The sequence below is a fragment of the Lepidochelys olivacea genome (assembly GCF_965140295.1).
Source record: "Lepidochelys olivacea isolate rLepOli2 genome assembly, chromosome: 7".
Lineage (NCBI taxonomy): Eukaryota > Metazoa > Chordata > Testudines > Cheloniidae > Lepidochelys > Lepidochelys olivacea.
The window spans coordinates 21,533,084-21,557,878 of record NC_140417.1 but is presented as its reverse complement, the minus strand read 5'-3'; the positions used below and the strand labels follow the sequence as shown (position 1 = coordinate 21,557,878).

The 24,795-nt window shown below is 48.4% G+C and overlaps 1 protein-coding gene across 2 annotated transcripts in view; it reads left to right on the top strand.

The window, feature by feature from the left end:
• Nucleotides 1–24,795, top strand: part of CHST13 (carbohydrate sulfotransferase 13) — a 65,672-nt gene that overhangs the window by 37,925 nt on the left and 2,952 nt on the right. Inside the window, exons 1-2 of one of the 2 annotated variants that reach the window (XM_084634433.1) lie at nucleotides 12,925–12,981; nucleotides 17,364–17,446. In XM_084634433.1, the coding sequence (XP_084490559.1) occupies nucleotides 12,954–12,981; nucleotides 17,364–17,446 (111 nt within the window). In that variant the 5' untranslated portion in view covers nucleotides 12,925–12,953. Of the gene's footprint in view, nucleotides 1–12,924; nucleotides 12,982–17,363; nucleotides 17,447–24,795 lie in introns of those variants that run through there. The other variant, XM_084634432.1, reaches the window with a different exon arrangement.

Here is a 24,795-nt window from a genome sequence, read left to right as displayed (position 1 = left end):
TGGTGGAATCTCCATCCTTAAAGGTTTTTAAGATCTGGCTTGACAAAGCCCTGGCTGGGATGATTTAGTTGGGGTTGATCCTGCTTTGAGCAGAGGGTTGGACTTGATGACCTCTTGAGGTCTCTTCTAACCCTAATCCTCTATGATTCTATGAACTTCCCTTTCTAAGCTGTATCCTGATTTTTGCACTGCCCAACCCTGAGCCTTCTTCAGTCTCCCTAACCCTCCTGCCAAACTCTAGCCTTCCTGCTACACAAGACAAGCATTCCGGCACTGGAATGAGTGGAGGAGCTGGGGTTCGAGGGGGTAGACTTGGGATAGCGGGGTTTGCTGCAGGTCAGAATTGAGGTGCATCAGCAGAGCTGGTAAGGAGATCCAGGATAAGGGAGGAGATGGGGGAGAAGGGGGAACTTTAGGCCAGGATTGAGCTATACTGGTATTGCTACAGGTGGGAAACTCATCTAGTGCCTGACTTGGCAGCACTGCCCTCCCTATTCACAGAGAAATCCGAAAGCCAAGCTCACCTGAAAACCGATTTCAGAGTAGCAGCTGTGTTAGTCTGTATCTGCAAAAAGATCAGGAGGACTAACCAATTTATTTGAGCATAAGCTTTTGTGGGCTACAACCCACTTTATCGGATGCATAGAATGGAACATATAGTAAGAAGGTATATATACATTCACACATACAGAGAACATGAAAAGGTGGAAGTAGCCATACCAACTGTAAGAGGCTAGCTAATTAAGATGAGCTATTATCAGCAGGAGAAAAAAACTTTTGTAGTGATAATCAAGATGGCCCATTCAGACAGCTTACAAGAAAGTGTGAGGATACTTAACATGGGGAAATAGATTCAATATGTGTAATGACCCAGCCACTCCCAGTCTCTATTCAAACCCAAGTTAATGGTACGTATCTAGTTTGCATATTAATTCAAGCTCAGCAGTTTCTCCTTGTAGTCTGTTTTTGAAGCTTTTCTGTTGCAAAATTGCCACCTTTAAGTCTGTTACTGATTGACCAGAGAGGTTGAAGTGTTCTCCTACTGTTTTTTGAATGTTAGGAAAAATACTCCTTTTCTTTTTGCTAATACAGACTAACACGGCTACTACCCTGAAAGCTAGGGGAAGGAGAATAATCCTCTGTTCGTCATGAGCCTGACTGGCAATCTTGCCATTTCCTGCAATGAGTGTGAAGGGACAAAGCAGAGAGTGATGTGGAGCCAAATGCAGCCCTGGTGCCAGCAGATGCATTTCCCATGGACTTTAATGCAAGTTGTTCCTGCTTACTCCAGGGCACAGTTCGGTCCTAGGTTACCAGGCTAACCTGTGCAGAGGTTCCAAAGGAATGAAATATCCCTACAGCGTATTGCACATTATAATAAAGCCAGCCCAACAGAGTAGGATGCCAGAATTGCATTGCTACAGACATGCACCACTGGATAGACTGGGCACAACTGAGGCTATGAAACCCAGAGCCACAGGAAGCACTTCAGGGCTTGGATTTCATCCGTCTTGGTTCCCTGAGCCATCTGCATAGAGACAAACCCAGCTAGAGGCATAGACCAGTGCACTCTTAACTGAGGGAAGGGGGAACAAAATGGTTTAGAATCTGAACCCAGATCTTGATCCAAATTCTGCAGCTGGCCTTATCTCTACAATGGACCAGATGTAAATCTCAGTACGCAACTCCTCTTTCCCCACCCCAAAAGCCCCCCTCCAAATTCTGGGGCAGGTTACCCTCTCTACTTTGTGGTGCTCTGAGGTCCACTGATGGCTTTGATGCAAATCCAGGTGAAAGCACATTCATTTTGACTGACATTTGATGTGAGAACCTAACTCACTCTCAAATTGAAGCTTAGGGTGGGTGGACGTAGACAGTAGGAACTCCTCTCCATATAAATAAATAAATGTGATTTTAATGGACCCCTCTGAAGTGGCCAGCTGAGTCATGAGTCCCAGGTTTTGGCATGGGACCTAAAACTCTCGGACCTGACCTACATCTTGTTCAGTATCCTAGGTGCATGAAGACCACCCACCCCACCCCATCTCATTCTCTCTCTGCATCGAACTCCTTTCTAATAAACATGGGTTCATGCCACAAAATTCAGAGTGGATTTTAAACACATCCAGAGGCCACTCAGTGCTTGGATATGGGGGCCTGGTTCAGCACGACGGGGAGAAAAAGCCATTTGCAAAATTCAGGTTTGCTTTGCAAACACTTCCAAATTCCAAGGTGTTTGGGCCATCTGAGGCCAGCAGACCTCTGGTTTCTGCTGCTTAAAGTACAGAGAATCCTAGGGTGACCAGATACCCTGATTTTGTAGGGACAGTCCTGATTTTTGGGTCTTTTTCTTATACAGGCTCCTATTACCTACCCCCCGTCCCAATTTTTAGCAAATGTTGGCATTTGCTCCAACCCCTCAGACAGAGACAAACACCTACAAGATCTCTATCAAGCATTCTTACAACTACAATACCCACCTGCTAAAGTGAAGAAACAGATTGACAGCCAGAAGAGTACCCAGAAGTTACCTACTACAGGACAGGCCTAACAAAGAAAATAAAAGAACGCCACTAGCCGTCACCTTCAGCCCCCAACTAAAACCTCTCCAACGAATTATCAAGGATCTACAACCTATCCTGAAGGACGACCCATCATTCTCACAAATCTTGGGAGACAGGCCAGTCCTTGCCTACAGACAGCCCCCCAACCTGAAGCAAATACTCACCAGCAACTACATATCACACAGCAGAACCACTAACCCAGGAACCTATCCTTGCAACAAAGCCCGTTGCCAACTGTGCCCACATATCTATTCAGGGGACACCATCACAGGGCCTAATCACATCAGCCACACTATCAGAGGCTCATTCACCTGCACATCTACCAATGTGATATATGCCATCATGTGCAAGCAATGCCCCTCTGCCATGTGCATTAGTCAAACTGGACAGTCTCTATGTAAAAGAATAAATGGACACAAATCAGATGTCAAGAATTATAACATTCATAAACCAGTCGGAGAACACTTCAATCTCTCTGGTCACGTGATTACAGACATGAAAGTTGCGATATTACAACAGAAAAACTTCAAAACCAGACTCCAGCGAGAGACTGCTGAATTGGAATTAATTTGCAAATTGGATACAATTAACTTAGGCTTGAATAGAGACTGGGAGTGGCTAAGTCATTATGCAAGGTAACCTATTTCCCCTTGTTTTTTCCTACAACCCTCCCACCATTCCTCAGACATTCTTGTTAAAGCCTGGATTTATGCTGGAAATGGCCCACCTTGATTATCATACAGATTGTAAGGAGAGTGATCGCTTTAGATAAGCTATTACCAGCAGGAGAGTGGGGTGGGGGGAGAGAGAACCTTTTGAAGTGATAAACACCCATTTTTTCATGATCTGTGTGTATAAAAACATCCTCATTGCATTTTCCACTTTTATGCATCCGATGAAGTGAGCTGTAGCTCACGAAAGCTCATGCTCAAATAAATTGGTTAGTCTCTAAGGTGCCACAAGTCCTCCTTTTCTTTTTCCCTTAGCTTGCAAGCCAAGACTTGGAGCATTGGGAAAGTCTCCTTTTGAAGACAGCTGGGGCTTCTCCATATACCTCAGCGGACAGAAATGCGGAGCAACCTCCCTTTAACGGATCATGGTCTGCAGAGTGAAGGAATAAGTAAAAGCAATGTATATATTGCTGGCCTGGTCGTCAGTGGATGGAATATCTGATGCTGATTGTTGAGGAGCTGCCTGTATCCACAGCAAACTGGCACTGCATCCCTGTCTCCCTGCGGTTTACAGTAGCCTGCTGCTGCTCAGTATGATATTCCCATCCCAAGGCACCTCCCAGGCAGGATACCGCAGCATGCAAATTCTCTGTCAGCTGAGTGAGGAGGGAGAGGCCCCATCCTCAGCATCACAGGGTTTACTATGCACCACTGGGGCAGCTCCTTGTGGCTCATCTGGGGATTAGCCCTCGACTGGTGTGACGCCCCTCCTTTGTTTGCTCACCCTGTGGTCTCTCTCACTTTCTGTGGACTCGGGTTCCTCCCTCTTCGGGACTCGGCCTTCTGGCCAGGTCACTATAGTTCTCCGCTTCTGGGGTAACAAAGCCCCATTGGACAAACTGTCTCAGCCAGTCTTCTGATCCTCTACCCAGCCTGTGCCACTTTCCCAGTGTCTGGCTGGGGATCCCACCCACCTACTACTTCAGGTTCCAGCCCAGGGACCTTATGCCCAGCAACCAGTCTGCTCAAGCTCCGACTTTGTTGCTGTTTCCCTAGGCGCTTTCCTACTTTTCTTCCCTATTGTCTGGCCCACCTCTGCGTTTACCACGGGAGTGTCCTCCACTCCCCAGGGCTATTGCCCCCTCTCGGCTTCTTGCCTGAGTCTGTAGTCCCATGCAGGATTCCTGGGCTTGCTGTCCTCCTAGAACTTCTCCTTGTTACCTTGTCAACTCCCTCCTCACTAGGGAGTGAGTGCAGAGCTCCTCCCTGAACTCCTCTCCTACCGCTAACTTCCTATCTATAAGCCTATCCCAGCTCCTCCCCGAGCTGGGCTTCATCAGCCACAAGGCCTTACCAGACCTTGGCTCCCCTCCAAGTGCAATCAGCCTGTTTTAACCTATTCAGGCCTTTGTGTGGGGCAGACAGCTCATCACACTCGGGTCTTGCCTTGAGTCTTGCTTTGAGCAGGGGGTTGGACTAGATGGCTTCCCGAGGTCCCTTCCAACCCTGAGATTCTATGTGCAAGAACAAATGTTGCTGTTATTGACCATAAAATGATACCTCCACATATACAATCCAGCTACAACGTGTAACTCCTATCTCAAGTGCACCTGTTGTAATGGGGCATGAGGCTACTTAGTGACACCAAACATGTTGACAGCAAGGGCTTATATGTTCTGGTTCAGAGGTAAGGCGCTTCTATGCATCTTGTCCCAAGCCCTTGCTTGGAGAACAGAGAATCCTGTTTGGAAGGATGCAAATCAGGATTGTGCGGGAAGGAAGAGTCGCTAATTTCAGACTGTCGCCCATGAGCACTTGCATGTCAGTGACATCCTGCAGTTTAATGTGCATTTTCTAGGAGGAGGCTGTGAGCCAGTGGACCCAGTGTTACAGGAGAACCTTCAATGAAACCCAGTCAATTTCACTTCCTTTTTCTAGTCAGTTTCACTTCCTGGGTCTCCTGCACCAGGGGAGTACTGTTGTTTGCGCTCACAAACCTGTAAGGAATGTGTGAATTTAACAACCCAAGCAGATGATACAGTGGATTTATGGAAAATTTTAATTTAAATAAGCAAATGCCTTTTATGTTACTCGCTCTTTAGAATCACTCAATTATCAACATGAAGTTTAATAGCAGGAGTCAAAGTGGGCCGGCTCATCGGTTTTCAGGAGGTGGCTCTCTTGTGTTCCAAAAATCTAAATTTTCATTTAGAAATAAAAATTCAGCTGAGGTGCTGAGCAGCTGCATCTCCCATTGACTATAGCTGCGAATGAAGGTGCTGAGCACTTCTGAGAATCGGGGTCTCTAGTCTTTGTGGTTGTGGAGATACTCTTCCAAAGAGTGAACCTGTGCAGTGAAGTGTGCCCAAGTTTGCAGACCTCCTGAAACAGTATCTCTGAGAGACGTGTGAACTGCTTTTATTAATCCCGATGAGGCCTAAACTCTGAAGACTGATGGCAATTTAAATGCCAGAAATATTACCCTTTTTCCCTGCTGATCAAAGCACACAAGAAAGGAAAGGGTCAATTATATTACATCCGATGAAGTGAGCTGTAGCTCACGAAAGCTCATGCTCAAATAAATTGGTTAGTCTCTAAGATGCCACAAGTCCTCCTTTTCTTTTTGCAAATACAGACTAACACGGCTGCTACTCTGAAACCTGTCATTATATTATGAAGATCAGCACAATGTACTGTGATTTGATGTCTTGCTTAGGTGTGTTGAGTGGGGAGGAGCTTGGATTGTAGGTGGAGCGTCAGTGAGTGCCACTCCTTTTCCACTTACCCTGAAGCAGCAGATAAATTGGAGCTCTCTAAACAAACAAAGACTTTTTAGCTTTATGTCTGTCTATACCTACTGATTAGAGCGCAGAGCTGGGGCTAGGACCTCTTAAGTTTTTAGTCCTGGCTCTGTGTAATGTTTTTCCTGGGTGACCTGTTTTGTCTATTTATATTACACCCCACCCTCACCCCAGTGCCTGTGCTCCACCCCTCTAGGCAGATCATGGCTGTATATAATATCCATTATGCATGCAGGGACCATCACCCTGGGAGAATGCTGTTGCTGCCATGCTCTTTCCACATGCGGCGTCACAGCTTCCAGACATCAACTGGAACATGTACTCCAGCCGTCATTCAAAAACTGAGATGGAAAACTGAGCTCAGACTGCAAAATGTCTGGATTTTTCACTCTGTGAAATATTGTGCAGACTGTGCAGAAATATTTTTCCAGTTTTAATTCCTTTTGGATTTTGGAATCGAAAATGAGACAATCACTAAACAACGGCTGCAGATCTCTCCCTCTTCCCCCCCACCTCCCCCCATATTGAATAATATGGTCTCAGTTCTCCTTTGTTAAATTGGACCACAGGGTTCTATGTTTCTGTTTTTATTGGTGCGGTTACTTTGTTAGCAAGGAAGTTGCTTTAGTGCATGGTGCTTTTATTCTTGTAATCGGGTGGATTCTATTGGAAGTCACTTATCCATCAAAACTGTGTCCCTCCCAAACTTGCTCATATTTCAGGGGAGGGAGGAGGGAGTAGCAAAATTTGGAGAAACTAATCCGTGTGATCCAATGGCCATCAACAGTGACCAAGAGGTCTAGGTTCTAGTCCCAGTTGTGCCACTGACTTGCCGTGTGATTTAGGCAAGTCAATTAATCCTTGTGCCTCGGGTTTCCTGTGTGAAAAATGAAGTGAAAATGCTCGCTCACCTTGATAACGCACATTGAGATCTGTGAATGGAAAGTGCTAAGAATTCTTGTGTATTTCACAAAATTTGAGGGCTGCTTTGGAAACAGCTGTGTCACATTGCTGTTCCTATCCAGCGCAGCTCTGCTGATGCACCTCGATCCTGACTTTCAGACCCCTCCTGTTCCAGTCTTGGACCAACATTGATCACTCTAGGTAGTAGCTTTTCTATGCATGTTAGGGCCAAGTACAGAGCAGTAAATTCGTTTTACTTGACACCTAAACGTGCTTTGGAATGCAGGGTCTCCAGAATGAAGGCTGGCCTGCTGTGGTTTTTCTTCAGTGGTTTTTCCTTGGTCTCTTTTTTGGATCTTGTTCAAAATGTTGAGGAAGAAAAGAGAGAAGCTGTCCCCAGGAAGGGTGACTTGAGGCTTGCCATAAAAATGGTGTCTTCCTCCAATACAAGCAGTTCCTCCCAATCACCTTTCAGACTCTCTGCCTCCAGGAGTCACAGACCATAATTAATGCCCAAGACCATAATTTCTGACTTCCAGGAAGAGCTATCATTTCTTCTTCTTTTAGGTCTTGCATAGACACAACAGGAAATGAGGGATAAAGTGAGTGTGTATTAGGCAACAATATGGAGATCAGTGCTTCTACCAGGATTAACCCTTTAGAGATTGTGTGGTGTGTGAGACAGAGAGAGAATATGCCCGTTTTCTAAGCACTGAAGGCATTGGTTCCTGTGGCAGAATACTTAGCGCTGTTCAGACATTAACCTGTCTGCACATCCCTGAATGGGAGGTAAATATCGTTTATTCCCATTTTACTAATGGGGAAACTGAGGCAAACGGACATTGAAGGTCCTGATTTTCAGAGGTGCTGAGGGCCCACAAGTTCTATGGGGACGGTGGGTGCTCAGCACCTTTTGAGAATCAGGTCTTCAGTGACCTGCCCAGAGTTGCACAGCATGTCAGTGGCAGTGCTGGGAACAGAACCCAGCTTTCCAGATTCCTACTACTGTGTATAATAATAATTAATACCCCCTAGCTCTGATAAAGTGCTTTTTGCCTGTAGGCCACTAAGCGCTCTTCAAAGGAGGCAAGTTTACAGATGGGAAACTGGGGCACAGAGAGGGGAAGTGACTTGCCACAAGGTCACCCAGCAAGCTGGGGTCAGAGCCAGGAATAGAACCCACGTGTTCTGGGTCCTAGGCCAGTTTGCTGGCCTCTGAGTCACATTTCCCCTCTGTTACCCACAAGCCCATATCTCCTCCCCTGGGAGCCAAACTGAAACCTTTAATCTGAACGTCGGCTGCTGAGATAAAACAGACTCTGGGTCTGAATCGCCGCTGGTGTTGGTTCTGCACAGCCCATACCAGCCTCGTCTGCCAACGTCTAGCTTTATATAGGTACGATTCCAGTCTGTGTTTCCAAAAACATCATCTGCATCTTCAGAACTCTGACAGCCCTCTATTTTGTGGTATGGTTTGGTCCTGGGTTTGCTGCAGAAAAAGTCTTCTGTGTTTTCCGTCCTCTGTCTTTTCCTACCTTCTCCTCAGTGGCCTGGCACTGTAGAGATGCAAAGGGGTTAGTGAATCGCTGTAGCAGGCCAAGGGGAGGTAAATTGGGTTGGGTGCGAGCAGAAGTAGGTCTTTATTCTGAATCGTACTAAGCTATTGTTCTCATTGATGACACAGATAGGACCTGGGGAGTTCTGAGCAGTTCTCATTCTCTCCCATACAGGGTAGTGGGTTACCAGCCAACTCATTACGATAATACTTATCTAGACCTTCCTCTTCCAAGCACTAGCTAGCAAATCCTCACCATGCCCCCATTAGATATTATTACTCTGATTCCCATGGACCCATAGAATCTGTCTCCCTGATGCCAGTACTGGCTTGTCTCTGCAGTGTTACAAGAGTGCAGGGAAAGCTTGTTGCTGCCGATGGCCGTGATGTCATCTGCTGCTGCTCAGTGGTCTTTGCCTGGGTTTCTGGAGAATCATCAACCTCTTTCCCTCTCCTTGGATCGCTTCCCTAGAGCACATGGACTCGCTCTGTAAAACAGATGCTGGGAGCAGGGGGAAACGGCGCCATTGGAGGGCTGCTTGCCATGCCTTTGTTTCAGCACTGAGAGCTCCTAGCTCCTCTTCCAGCTGAACAGTGGGCCCTGGCTGCAGGCCCTCAATCAACACATGGAGCAACTTTCCCCTGCTCGTGATGTGCCCGTTGACGTTGGACAGAGGATGCAGACGTTCTTCTCTTGACTGTGGTCCAGTATTTCCTGTGGGTGCGCCCTGGCCTGCCCTGAGCAGTAGGGGATTCCGGCTCCTGCAGGGGGAACAGTTGTCTAAATCCCCAGCTCGGGTGTTCACTTCAGCATTGCATTTACTGTTTAATTTACATTTACTCTGCTACTGTGTTCACATGCTCCCAAGTGCAATAGGGCCCTGATCTTGGTCAGTCCCTACACACTACCATAATAAACATGCTAATCAGAGTTGCTCCAAATTGACACCAGTGTAACTCAGAGCAGAATCTGACCAGTTCACTGCAATTTGGGTACCACAATTTCTGTTTTGTCTTGTTGTACTGTTCGATGCAGCGTACCTCCCATGGTTCTCCTGCATGCAGAGGAATAGAATCAAGACAGGAGGCCTGAAACAAGGCTTTCCCTCTCATGCACTCTTCTGCAGTGCAGAAAATAAGATTTGATAGCAGCACCACTCTTTCAAAGCATTCCCTGGGATATCAGCATCCTGTAATACTTCTGCCCACTTTATTGACTAATAAGCCTAGAAATGTCCCTGTAAAATTGATTTCCTTCTCCTTTTCCAAAGAGAGTGAAGTGAAAGAGCTGAACCCCAGACTGAGAACAATTATTGCTATCAGACTGCTGCAGGATAATAGCTTCTGTGTTCGGTGGAATATTAGTAGAATTTGGAGTGTGGGTTGATTGGTTTATTTGTTTTTTCAAGCTCTACAAGGAAGATTGAAAGCAACAGCAGCACAGAAAGCTCTAAAAAGTACCTGTGTTTCCTTCTAGTCTCTGATCATGTGGTGGGTACCGCTTAGCTCTGGTTCCTTTACAAGTGTTTTCTCTGCTGCTTCCCATCTCCCCCAGTCACACACCCGCCCACTGTATCTCTTCTGTCCCCCTTTCCCAGGCTATGGCGAAGATAAGCCTTTGAACTTTATAACCAATCCAAACACGCCCCCACCTGCCCGTGCGTCTTAGAAAAGTTTGGCACTGGGTCCCAACTTTGCAGCTTGGTCCCATCCTCACTGGTCACCCTCATCCTCATTGATTTCTTAGTTGTCTGAGAAATGGGGTAGGGAAGTGCAGGGGTGTGGGGTTTCTTCCCTATAGGAACTGGATCTAGCTGGCTGAACTGTACCCCTGCATATGGAAACAACTGTGGCTATGCGAAACCTTTCGGGGATTTCCATGTGCGGAGGGGGCTGGATGTGGAATCTGGGAAAGTCACTAACGGGCTGTAAAGTCAGAACTGGAGCCAAGACATTATGATCTTGGAACGGCCCGCGTGATGGAGCATCTGCTGTACTTATAGCTGTGATCCCAAAATGGAGAGGGATCCATTAATCTACCCTATTTCCCCCCACTGTCAGCTATTCCATTACCTGTTGGCTTCATCCCCTTCCTCAACCTCCTAGAGCCCAGAGGCCACTATAGCAAGGGTACCTCCGGCCCGGGAACTTAGCCACTGTAAGCAGAACCGTGGGGGCTTTTTTTTCCACTCAGTCTCTTGAAGTGAAGCCAAGGTAACAATAAATGGTCAGAAATATAATTCCCCACCTGCCCCCTGCTCTAATTCATGGTTCATCCCAAACCGAATGGAAGAAACAGGTTGGCATAAAAACCTGAGACTTTCTTTCCCCTCCAGCCCTATACTGGTTTCCAGTTCAAGGCTCAGTCCCTGCAGTTTAGCCAGCGTTCAATAGGAAGCCACTTGAGAGCTCTGCCTTCGCGGGCTGTGCTATTGTCTGCTTTGGCTTGTGTGGGGGGAGCTGTCTGTAGGGAAGTTCAGGACCGGAATAACTGGGGGCTGGAGGGTGGGATTGAAGTACATGAACAGAGCCGTTAGAGGGAGTTGGTTCCAAGAATAGGATAGCGGGGAGTGCTGCAGCTCAGGAGTAAGGGGCTTCATCAGAGCTGTAGTTGGGAGTGCGGGCAGCAGACCCAAGGCCAGAGGAGCAGGGGGCGTTGCAGGTCTGGATTCTTTGTTACACAGATACACCGTGGAGCCCATGTAGAGTAAACATAGAGTCAGTGACCTCTGTTGGCGAGTGAGTGTTCTGTATAGTTTCAATGCCTGGTGCCATCACCTATTGCTCTGCCTCGTTGCTGCACCGAGGCTCCTTCCGACTACAAAGCCCATGTTCCATTGATCATGTCTTCATCTGCCACGGCGTGAGTTGTGAAATGTTGCCACCCGCCTCTGAGTTTGCAGCTCTGACACTGCCTCCAAGAGAACCCACCCCCTCATTACTGTTCAGCAGCCATATTACTTCAAAGCTCCTGTCCTGCTGGTGACTGCTGGGCCAGCGAGTGAGGTCTAGCTGAGCCACTCGCGGCTGAGTCGCTGCTTCGGCCCCATTCGCCGGGGGTTTCAAACTCTGCTTTAAACATTGCTGTGAGCTGGGACTTGGCTGCATTACTGTCCCAGCCGGGAAGCCCATCTACGTTTCTTCTAGGGAATTAGAGTGTAAAGCAAACAGAAGTTTTCTGGGTTAGATGCTTCCTCTGGTGCATGTGCTTGTAAAAGCTGAATTGGCCCGGACGTCAATCATGAAAGTTTGGCAAGGGCCTAGTCCAGGGGATGGCGTAATCGCTTGTGAAAACTAAACCAGCTGAGAGCTATGAAATGTTGCAACCTGGCTGCTGCCCATTCGAGCTCAGAGCTCTAAGGCCCCCCCATCAGCATTGCAACAGCCGTTTTTAAGTGTACACAGTACGTGCCCTGTGACCAAGCTGACCAGGCTGTTGCAGGTATCTGTATCTATGGAAGGGGTGTATTCTGGGCCAGATCTTGCTCTGGTGTAGGGACAAAGGGGAGACAGCTTTCAGCTGCCCTATTCAGGGGCTTTCTGGGGACACTGCAGCAAACAGTGCAGGATAGGGAAGTCCCTGGTCTAAATTGCACCTCTGCTTCAATGGCTTTGCAGCTGTTGCCTTCAAACTTACCTGTAGCACTTAAAACCAGCCCCTCTCACACTCCAGTGGCCCCGCAGGAGCACCAAATTGCTGGAGGGCAGATCTGCCCTGCCCGCAACTCCTTCCACTCCCCACGCACCCCTCTGGCTGGCCTGCAACATGCTGCTGTTCTGCTCAAAAGTACCTCCTGTGCTGGGGCGGGGGCTCTTGCCTGGTGAGCAGATAGCCCTCAGAGCCGGCTCCTCATATGACCTACAGGATCCTGTACCAATGCTATTTACTAGGGTCCTTATACTGCTGCTAAAGCCCCCTTGCCTCCAGCCTAGCTAAACTAAGCCCTGTGGACTCTAGGGCCCCAGGTCAACCTCAGCAGTTAGTCTTTGGTGGTACAGTTATTTCCTGCAGCTAGAAATGTGACGATTTGTGAGCATGTTATTTTCCAAAGCAAATCCCTCCATGCTATTTTGAATAAAAGGCAGTGTTGGCCATCCCAGTGCTCACAAGCAACCACTGTGCATCCCCCACAATCAGCAGGCACCCCGATAACAGTATTGCCAACTTCAAATGTTCAAAAATCACGAGTCAGGCTCAACTAAAATCATGAGATTGGCTTTCAAATCAGGAGATTATGTACAAATAATAGATTTGTGCTTCTTTTTCTTTGCCTTCTGCTTTTTGAGCCTTTAGGGTGCACTGGGGTCACATTTTGAAGCTTTCTCCACAGTCACGAGGGCTAGAAACTTACTTTCTCTTTAAGAATGAAGGCTGACATCATCACATATCCACTTGATTCCAGGAGCTGGGGCTTTAAGGAAAACAATTATCATGAAGCTCATGAAAAAATCATGAGAGATGGCAACACAGCTAACAACAAGCCAGTGTGAGTGGCCTAGTACTCATAAGCAACCCTACAATAACAAATTGGGGGGAGGGATAGCTCAGTGGTTTGAGCATTGGCCTGCTAAACCCAGGGTTGTGAGTTCAATCCTTGAGGGGGCCATTTGGGATCTGGGGCAAAAATTGGGGATTGGTCCTGCTTTGAGCAGGGGGGTTGGACTAGATGACCTCCTGAGGTCCCTGATATTCTATGATTCTATGAAATCAGGGAAATAAAACTCATTGGGAAACTTGCAGTTTCAGATTTTCACTTTTTAAAAATTATTTCTTCTTTGTAACAATCAGGTTTTAAATAATGGATTTTTAAAAGGACCAGGACCATTTGCCTTTCGTTTGCAAATGACTCAGCCTGGCAATGCAGACTCTTAACCCCTTGGGCAAGTGTTGCAGCATGGCACTGCATGCCTCAGGCCCGTTCCTCATCTCTCCTCACCACAGATGTTGTTACACCCACTTGCGGGGTAACGGTTACATTGGATGGAGGAACCTAGCACCACTGCCCGTTACCTCCTGTTGAGTAACTCCTTGATCATCTAACGCTGCAGGAAGTGTCATTTCCTATGCGTATGTGGATTTAGCAGTGGCTGGTGCTGAGATCTTAAAGTGGGGTCTTTTTTTTTATGTTGTATTTCAAAAGGACTACAGTTGCGTGTCTTAGACCCCAAATTAGCTTGCTGAAAACAGGTATATTTTCAAACCCTAATATTAGCAGAATGCTTTTCATGCTTTAACCTCCATGAGACATGTTTGCTTTGCTTTTTAAAATGTCTCTGCAGCAATTATAACCTGCATCCTGCAACACTGGGCTGCTGAACTTTTCGGGGCATCCTCATCTTATGGAGAGGGCCAACTTATAGTATTACCAAGAGCTATGTGGTGGGAGGTCACAAAGCTAGGGCCGGCCCTGATGCAGGACTTGCATAGCAGAGTGCCCAGTGATGTCCTTTCAGGCTCGATCCTGTCACCTGTTTTCACATGAGCAGTCCCATTTACTGGGCTTGCATCAAGACTTGGTATCAGGCTGTTTAGGATTCAGGCTGAATCAACACTGAGGTGTATTTATTCCATGGCATCCAAATCTTGGGAGATTTTGGCCAAAAGAGGCAGAAATCACATCACATCAGGTGTGCCCGGGAGATTTTCACATGTCCCGTCTAGAACTGGAAAACAGGCCCCTGACTGTTTGGGATTTTTTTTGCGGGGGGTAGGGGTGGGATTCTAATCTAAACTGTTAACTCTCATTTATCTTCCCTCCCCACCAAAACAGCTGAGGGGATTTGGAATCAAGATTCTGGTTTGAATCCATCTCTAGCAGTAACTAAATTTTTAAAGGCCACTTTCAGTCCCAACATAAGCCAGAGCAGCTCCTCTTGACATCACGAGGGGTTACACAGGGTCAGATATGCTATCTTCCCCTGGGCATTCTCTGCTTCTCTCACTCTCTTCATCTGCCTTTTGGCCTCCCCTGCCTCTTCTCCCTCTTCCCCTCTTCTGTCCTGGGCTGGGGGTGATTTGAATGTAAGAGGATTGATCTCCTAAACCTCCCCCACTACTCCTGATCAGCTTTCTTCCTTTCCTTCCCAGGCCTGAGCAGGAACGTTGTTGTGTGGCGCAGACTTCCTCCTTTCTCTCCAGGCTCCTGATCAGCTCCATCCTGCTCCCCCTCTCTCTGAGCACTGTCTCTGCCTCCCTACTGCACTGAGCAAGGATCAGAGAGGAGGAGGATGAGCAACAATTACCATGTCTCCTAGTGACCAGAGAGTAGACACCCAAGGGAAGCTTTCCCTGCTCCCCACGTTTAATCTTTGTCCCTCAGGCAGGAAGCGAGGCATCCTAGAATCCAAATGAGGGATGGGGAATAGAACTGTGCTCTGGGGTGCCACCATTTACAGCAGGGCAGTTTTTTAAACTGACGGGGCCTGAAGGAGGGTAGCTCATAGCTGTCCTGCATCAATCAGCTGTGGATAAATGCATGAGCTGGATGTTTCTGCTACACCGACCAGCCGTTTAAATGGTTGACCATGTGCATATTTCAATTGTTGCCATTAGGCTCCAGAGTCAACACAATCTGACATATACAAGGTATCTCACTCTTCCTTGGTAGCCATTGTTTCAGGCTGTCAGCAGACTCAGGCAGACAGCATTGCATGAAGTCACATTTGGAACGTTTTTCACAACTTTAAGGGCTAGACACATCATTATTCTCATAAATGAAAACTTTTCCTCAGTATCTCCACTTGCCTTGGAAATTGGAATAACACAGCAGACGGGTAGCATCTATCCTGGAGTCTGACACCAGTTTAAACAACCCTCCAGTACAAAACCAGGGTATCTATGTAGTATAGAGAGAAATAAAAACTGAGCAGGAGGCTCTTTAGTTTCAAACACTAGAACAATTTTTTTTAAAATAGCAAGTAAGACTTAAAACAGATTTATAATGGTTAAGGATCTTGACAACTTCCCTATTAATTAGCAAGTGACCTGAGCCTGGAAATGTATATCTTAGTCCACGGGTTCTCAAACTGGGGGTCAGGACTCCTCAGGGGGTCACGAGGTTATTACGTGGGGGGTCGCGAGCTGTCAGCCTCCGCCCCAAATCCCGCGTCACTTCCAGCATTTATAATAGTTTTAAATATAAAAAAAAGTTTTTAATTTATAAGGGGGGGGTCATACTCAGAGGCTTGCTGTGTGAAAGGGGTCACCAGTACAAAAGTTTGAGAACCACTGCCTTAGTCTGTCCCACTATCACTGCCTAGCACAAATGCTGTTACACCCTTTTGTCAGATAAAACAGTTGGGATTGCTATCTGTTACGTCCTGTTGAGTAATTCCCTTGCTGATGCAGCCCAGCGGGCAGTGGTATTTCTCATGTCCACGTGGGTCAAGTTACTCGGCAGTTGCAACTGAAGTTGTGAAATGCAATTGCCTTTTACTTGTGGTTTATTATTTTAAAAGGACATGCATGAAATGTTTGTACCCCAAACTTAGGTTTTGTTTATTGGCAGAAATATTCTGAAGATGTATGCATTTTCTTGCATTCCATGTAAATAGTATTTTCTTTGATTTTAAACATGACCCATGAAGTGTTTGCAGTTCAAACATTGCAACAGTTTGCTAATATGGAGAGCCAGAACATGAAACTGACTAGAAGAAACAAAATAAAAGGAATAATGAGTAGGCTTACAGTACAATTTAGTGAAATACAGAAAATAAAAACATGCAAAAAACCACAACACAGCATTAGTCATGAAAAGTAAATTTGAGAATTTTAGTTCTGAAAACTTTCAGTAATTCAGATGATACAAAGAACAGGGATAAGGAAATTTGTATTACAAATACACTTACTAACCTGACCAGGCTCTTTTAAATCTCAGATAAACAGCAGGGCGTATGTGTGTGAGAGAGATTTTCATGTTTATAAGGCAGTGAGTTTGAACTCAGACTTCTAGGTCTATTCCGTACTCTCTAACTGATTCACTGTGGGCATGTCACTTATAGCTTGATTTTCATAAATCCTGAGCACCTATTGCCTCAGTTTCCCTATGTGTTATATGGGACACCAACAATTTAAAAATCACACATCTGCCTGAATTTTATGAATGCCTGCAAGATGTCTAGTACAATGGGGTGCTCAGCACACTTTTCCAAGACACCCCAGGGCTTTTATGATGTTATATATAATGTTATAAAATAATATTTTCTCTGTAGCCTTCCAGAAATGCTCCTTGCGTATCTTTAGCGATGAAGTCTTCCCAAAAGCACGCCTGAGCTTTTCTCTCTCCCATTATTGTAGCTGAGTTTTCTGGATACCCTTTGTTAATATTTTTGTGCACTCCTGGATGAGCCATTATTTTGCAATGTCCTAGGGATACTTGCATCGATATTTGCAATCCTGGATATGCAAGGAGCATTTCTGGAAGGCTATAGAGAAAATATTATTTTATAAATGTATAATGTATTTAACCATCAGCTGGCTCCAGAACTTTCATGTGGTGTGTAGGGCCATATACAGACCTGGATCTGCATTTAGCAATCCCACATGTGGGCAGCAGCAAGAAGCGCTTTGACACCTTTGAGTATGTGATGTGGGACTTGAATCCAGTAAATCCTAACCCAGAGGTGACCACCTTTCGCAAAGCGTCACACCCAGGGTGACAGACAGCTTGGCAAGTGGTGGAAGGGGACAAGTTGCTCGTTCAGTGTAAGAATCTGAATGGGCTTAAATCGAAGGTGACACCAACCCATATTTAACCCAGACACTCTTCCTGGGAGCTCTTTGCTCTCGTTCATAGCATCTGTACCCGAGAGGCAGTAGCGAGGGAAGTAAAATGCTCTGCTTTCTTCTCCCCTACCCTTCTCTCTCCAGCTGCAGAGGATAGGATTCTGGGGACCAGCTGGCACGGGAAGTCAGGCCGAAATCCACTCCAGGCACTTTACGACAGTGACCAGGTGGGTGAACTTGAAGAGGAAAATGAAGGATCTGAAAGGTGGGGGTGGGGAATCTGTGGGGGTTTGGAGGGAATTGACCCGTTATTTAATGACATTTAGTGTGTTCTTAAATTGCAGCCCCACACAGGCTGCTTTGCAGTAACAACCTGACCTTGAGGTGTCAAGGGCAGCGTCTGAAAAAGGTCACAACCTTCTAGATAATTATCAGTGATAAAAAGTACTCCAGACCCCTGCTGCTACTTGTGTCAAGCAGTTTTATTTGCCTTTGGCCTGGCACAGCCAGGCTGAGGTACAGTAATTGAGGATCCAACAATGGTACTCTAGCTGAGGATTTCAAAGCAAATTCTACAGCACAAAAGATGGGTAAAATCTTCCCCCGCTGAACACATGAATGGCCATGCTGGGTCAGACCAAGGGTCCACCTAGCCCAGTATCCCATCTCTGACAGCATGCAGTGGCAGGTGCATCAGAGGGAATGAACAGGACAGGGTCATTTTGAGTGATCCATCCGCAGTTGTCCAGTCCAACTTCTGGCAGTTGGACACCCCAAGTATGGGGTTGTGTCCCTGACCATCTTGAGATCACCTCTGCCATATTTTTCAAGATAACTGAACAGGGCACCATTGGGCTAGGTGCTGTACAGACAGAACAGAAAGATTGTCCCTGCCTCGAAGAGTCTACAGTCTAAGGCTATGTCTACACTACAGCTTATGTCAGCAGAATTTATATCCCTCAGGGGTGTGAATAAACCATCCCCCTGAGCGACATAAATTACACCGACATAAGCGCCGGTGTGGATAGCCCTATGTCGGTGGGAGAGTTTCTCCTGCCGATGTAGCTTCTGCCACTTGTGGGAGAGCTCTCTCCTGTTGGCATAGAGCATCTTCACCAGTGGTGCAGCTGCAGCGCAGTACTTGTAGACACGGCCTTAGTGAATCGCAGTCATCTTTGGATTGCGTTGTAGCCATCTCATCTCCACCCAAGCCCTAGTCCCAGCAAGACACTAGCTAAGATGATCAGCTATACCACACCTCTCAGGCGCCGACTTTCCAAAGTGCCGGGGGGTGCTCGACCTCCGGCTCTGCCCCAGGCCCTGCCCCCACTCCACCCCTTCCCTTCAGGCCCCACCCCGCCCCGCCTCTTCCTGCCCAGTTCCAGCCCTCTCCCGAGCACGCGGTGTCCTTGCTCCTGCCCCTTCTCCCCCCGGGACTCCTGAACACCGCAAAACAGTTGATCGCAGCAGGCGGGAGGAGCGGGAAGGAATGGGGAGGCGCTGCTCCGCATGGCCCGCCAGTGGATGGGAGCTGCTTGGGAGGGGGAGCTGATGGGGGGGCTGCCGGTGGGTGCCCAGCACCCACCTTTTTTTCCCTGTGCATGCTCCAGCCTTGAATTCTTTCACCCTTGTAAAGTGCTTTGAGATCCTTAAGAGCTAGAACAGGCCAAATAAATGCAGGATAACAGCCTTGTCTTGCTTAACGCTATCCCTGTTACAGTCAGAGCATTCTTAAAGGAAGCCCCCACCTGGCCTCCCATTCAGATGGCCAGCATCTCACTGGAAAACAGGCTATGTGCACGCCTTTAAGCATGTGGCTGGAAGGCCAGACCCATGTATCCTGACGGAAGACATGCGGACACTAACTGCCATTTCTGAAACCTTGACGGGACCCGTCTCCCCAGCGATCCCAGAAAACACAGAGCCGCTGTCAACCTCTTCCTCACCAGGGAAGGGTTAAGCTGAGCTGTCCGACCCAGAGCTCTAGGTCTGCTTCTTGCCCTCTTGGACATGGGCTCTGGGCTCCCAGCCTTCTGAGTGGCTGGCAAGCACATCAGGAGCAGCCGCTGCCAGAGACCAGCTCAGAATTCAGCACATACCTCCCCTTTGGGCTCCTGTCTGAACACTGTTGACTTTACAGATGGTTCGCAGAGGGGGAGAATGAATGGAGCTCGTTCCTTTCACTGCACAGCCCAGGTTTCCTGGCTGCCGGCAAGGGGAGGGAGAAGACGCATGCAGGCCTGGCTCCTGCAGCCAGCACAGAATCCCAGTGGCCCAAGCTAGCAGGGGAGGGAGGGACAGGCTTCTCCACTCTCCCCTGGCTTGGGTGCTCCATTGTCACTGTCAGGGGCTTGCGTGATTTGAGGTGTTTTCATCTATTGTTAGCAGTCCAGGCAAAAGGATTGAGAATGAGGGGACAGTAACCCCCTCATGGGACAGGAGCAGCAGCACAGAGCAGAGAGAGAGACAGTGTTTTGATGAGGAGCCCGAGGGAAGGCCTCGGGGGGGAATCCTGTGGGATCTACCACATCTTCAAAGGTTCCCTGAACTTTTCCACAAATGAGGAGGGCTGGCCATAATTCTCTCCAGAGCCTGACACAGCTACCCATCCATTGACTTTTGGGGGTGTCATGCGGGGGTCAGTGGGGATGCTATTAGCTACGGCTGACCCAGAAACTGAGAGACCAACTTCTGCATCAGCACTGCTGAGTGGGGATCTGCTGCTCGCTGTGGTGTTTTTCCATTGACCTTCCTTCCCATAATGCCCAGGCAGAGCATTCTGACTGTCAGAGAGGGGCAATGACATGACATTCAGGGGAAATTGACATAATCCTCAGCTGGGGTTTCCACTCAGCCCCCCTGTTTTCTAGGAGAGTCCTGGTTTGCCAACTACCTAGCCAACAAGCCCCCAACTGGGTCTGTGAATCTGCATCACCATGGCACTGGGTTGTGATGGCATGACACCAGCTCACCTCACCAACTCCCAAACATCCCATAAATGCATCGTAATGGGGCAGTAGTGCCACTCAGGATATCCTGGGTATCAGCCACTCCTCACACCCCTGCTCTGGGCCAGAGTTCCAGACTCTACAGGTTATACACTGTCACGTGGCTGACCAACTGCTAGCAGCCATGGAGGGACCAGGGGCCTGGAGGCATCAGAGATCTAGAAAGAACTATCCATGTCATCCTCACCATGTTGATCTCTCAGGTGTGTGTGGGGCAGCCTAAAACTCATCCCACTGAAATCAAGTTCACCCTCCACAACCACATTGTGCAGCATTATTGTTGAGAATGAACATGGACACAACTCCAGGAAAGGCAGTTAATGGTTCCCATGGCAACTGTAATGAGTCCCTCTTATGCCCATGTAATAGCTTTTATGCCTTTGTGTGGCTGCATTACATTTGCTCTGGGGAAATGGTAAATGTGGAATGTCTTGGCTCTGGTGCATTCAAAGCCTCAGACTACTGCTCCAGGAATGTAGTTGGGGTTTTTAAAAACTGATATTTAATGTCCTTGGCTTTTAAAAAGAAGGAAATGAAGGGAGCCGTTTTGCACAGAGATAAATACAAGGCGGGCACTTACTCCATTGGGTAACTGGTGAAATGCAGCTGCATTTCTTTGGTGCTGGGCATGCACACTTTTAGCCATCCCTCCATCCCTCATGGTTTTGAGCAAGTACAGAAAAAGCACTTGACTATAGTATGAGATGCTCTGTACTGTTTTCACGCACAGAAATGGCTACAGATTAAAAAAAACAAAACCAAACTCTGAGCTGAGACCACACAAGAGAAATTTCAAGCCAGAGGGTGATTGTTTTCAGGAAGTTACAGTATCTGAAATCCAGGGCTAAGAATGAAAATGCCTCTTCGGCCGTATCTGTAACACCACGAACAAGATGCTAATGTCGTGACTTCCAAGTAGCCAGCCAGGTACAGTGGGGCAGAACCTCAGTTGGTGTAAATTGTCATAGGAGTCAGTGGAGCTATGACAGTTTATACCTGCTCAGGATCTGGCCCATTATTTCCCTGCTGGGAGAAAAAAAATGAGTGAATAGCAGACAAAGGATACTTTTATTTCAGTCCTGCTTCAATTTACAATTAGTATGGGTCCTGCTGACTATGGTTTTGAACAGGGATGTTAATGTGGTTTCAGTTGCCTAAATGGTACCCACATAAACATCTACAAAGGTTATGGACCTGCATTGGTGGTGAGCTCTTCCCAGTAAAAGCTTCCTCCTGCACAGTGCAACTTCTAGTAATGAATCTGCAGGTTCCAGTGTAGGAGCCTGAATGCAAAGCATCAATGGGATGGAAGGCTTGTATTGGGTCCCAGGGTCCAAAGTGCTGTGTTTAGAAAGCTCCCAGCTAGCAAAGCACTCACAGCTTTGCCTGCCCAACCGAAGAAGGATCTTGAAGTGAGCCTTACAGGGACTGGCAGGCTGGCTGGGGGTCCATGCAGGCAGCCTGGGATAAGCAAACGGGCTCCTGGGGGAGAGGGGGTGATGTAACAATGGCGGACAGCTGTCAGGAAGCTTCAGCAGCAAGAATGTGAGGAATGCAAAGGTCTGGCTGCACCTTACCTCATGAGGCGGGAACTCTCTCCATGCGTGGTGAGCTGGGCTGACAGGATAATGATCCCAGTCTTGCTGGCTACTGAAGGAGCATCCAGCCAGAACCTGATTACAGGGATGGAATGATTTTAAGGCAACCCTTTTTTTATTATTATTATTGAGTTTTTAAGGTCCACAAATATTGGGGGAAATACCTGGAGACCCAGAAAGAATACGGGCATGTTTATCAAATGGGAGGGTCATTGTGCAAGCTTTCCCTGCATAATTCTGCCAATGCACTTCCGTCCTGACCTACAGCACCCTCCTAGTCCAGTCCAGGGGTCCCCCCCGTCTTAGCTGAAGCACCTCAAGCCTGACTTCCAGTTGCTCCCGTTATTGTAGTCCAGGGTCCTCATCTGGCTCCGCTGCACCTCAGTCCTGGCCTGCAGCATCCCCTGATCTCCCCATGGGGCACCCGCAGAAGAAAAGGAGCAGTTTGCCAGAGCACTGTCACACCTGTGCAGGTCAACCCCTGAGGTGGCTTGGAGAGCAGGAACAGGAAGGGTGTTCCTTGGGGGTGGCATGGAGAAAGGGGCAGGAGATGGTTGCGGGAGAAAAGAACTAACAGACTCATCTCTGAGGCATTATTGGTGAGGAGGAAGAGGAGGGGGGGAGGCAGATGGTGCGATAAGCAACCAGGTCAGAGAAGTAGGCCAGCAAGGAGCTCTGTAGGGCCTTGTAGACAAGGCTGAGCAGTTTAAACTGTAGGGGATGCTCAGAGGGAGGCCAATTCAAATGCCAAGCCATGGGGGTTGTTCCCAGTCCTGTGGAAGATCCATCCCTCTGTGGTTTGGGTGGTGAAAGGTGCAGGAACAGAGGGGTGTGAAGGGAAACAAAGTGAATCCCAGGCTACAGAAATAGGACAGCGAGCAGCTATTCCCCTGGACAGTGGGGTGCCTGTCTGGAGGAGCAGAGTCTGAAGTGGAAGACACACTCAGCTTGCAACATGGGAGCCATCATCATGGTAAAGCGACAGCTGCACAAAAGCAGGTTTCTTTTAGCAGTGGGAGTGGTAGTTACTTAACTGTCATCATAGTCTGTGAGTTGGTAACACTCTGCCAGCCTTGCAGTTTCTCTTATAGGGCCAGCCCTGAGTGGTATGGAGAAGCCACAGCAGTTGTCTTCTCCCTCTCTGCCAGCATTGATGGGAGCGGATGGGCAGGAGAGGGAGGGGATCTAGCGTCCTGCCAGTGGCTTTACTTTGAAATCGCATGGTTCTAGTGGTTTTAAGACATTGCCGTGAGAGGGGAGCCCCTGCTACAGAGCTCAGAGATCCAAACCTCCCCAGCTCTAGGTTTACAGAGCTAGAGGCTGGCGTGAAGTTGGAGCTGATCTTACCCAAAGTTTTTGGGGTAAGCTGAGATTTCGATCCAGAGACATCTCTGCTCGGCTTTTAGCAAAGCAGTAGAGCTGGTGGGAGAGGAGGCTCGGGGAGGAGAGGAGAGGAGGATTCGAAGACTTGAGGGATGAGAAAGAAAATGTAAATGAAGCGCTCCTGGGCTGAAACCCGAGCCTTCTGCCTGCATCCTACTGCAAAGCGGGGCTGTGTTGGGGGATGTGGCGTCGGAGGAGGAGGAGAGACGTCCCTAGGCTTTGTGCAATGGTGAGGGAAGGCCCCGAATAGGAATCTGAGTCTCTGGTTAGTGAACTTGCCCTGCACAGCCCAGCCTGGGGACACGTGCTGACCTCCGCCAAGCCTTGGCTTTGCAGACAGCTCAGGCAGAAAGAGATGCGAAGTGGGGGGAATGGGGGAGGGTGTTTGGGTTGCTGGAGGCATCTCAAGACAGGTGTGATCACAATCATGTCCTGCGGCCGGTGGGACCGCTCCAGTTACAGATGCTGAGCTGGCCTCATAGAAAACGGGGGGGGGGGGGTGGCGTTGAGACGACTCGGGGGCATCTGCTTTCCTCGTCTGCTGACCTCAGGAGAATAATGTGAGCGGGGGAGAACTGAGGCCAAGGCAGGTCTAGCCCCCCACCCCCCCCAGTCTGGGGGAGCTGCGGGTGTTGCCAATCCAAGCTCTGAGGGGCTGCTCAGCAGGCAGCCCAGCAGATGGCTTTAGCAGCAAGGGTGATGCTGTCTGGCTGTGCAAGGAAGGACAGCCTCTCATTCCCCTCCTACCTTCCCATCTCTGTATGGGGTTTCTTCACTCCCCTCTGCACTGCAGGAGGCCCTCAAAGGGGGCTGTTCCTTTGCCTACACCCTCTGCAGGGCAAGTGCCAAAGGCCCCCTCTTTGCTTCCTGCATTAGGCACAGGGCAGGCCTCAGAATGGTTTGTGCCTTCAGTCCGCGCCGCTCTGTGGGTCATGCTCCCTTCCAGCCACAGCCCGAGCAGCCCCTCGTCCCTGCAAGGCGTGCACGTTCAATCCCGGTTGCCAGCTCCAAGGGGGTGCTAGAGACCGAACGTTCTTCTGCTCCCGGAGCCATAAATGTCCCTCTCACGAAACCCAAGGATGTTCTGACCCTAAAGGCTCCAGTCTAAGGAGCAGGCAGTGCTGACAAAGCTGGGTGATGCAGGGCTCCTGACTCTGCCATCCAGAAAGCATGGGACTTGGAAACAGCTCATTCTCCCTCCCAGTTCCCTGCTGCTTTCCACACCTCTCTGAAAACGTGCACTTGAATCTGACTCATGTCCCAGCTGCCAGAACAGCCCCTAACATGGGAGCTGAGCCATGTGTTGGAGACTCACCTTCACCCAGCCTGCCACCAGCCCTGAGAATATCCCCAGACCCCATCCCACAGAGGCTGCACAGGCAGGCTCCTAAGCAAGGCTGGTGGAAGGGATTGTAGCTTCCTGGTTGAAAACTCCCCTGCCCCCACGTTTCAAGGAGAGATTTCCAAGGACGCGAGTGAGGGTTGTGTGCCTAAATCCCTTTGACTTTCAATGGACGTCTACCAGGCTGCCCCTTGGGCCTTTGAAAACACCCCCTCAACATTCATGGTTTTTCCTCTATGGGTAAC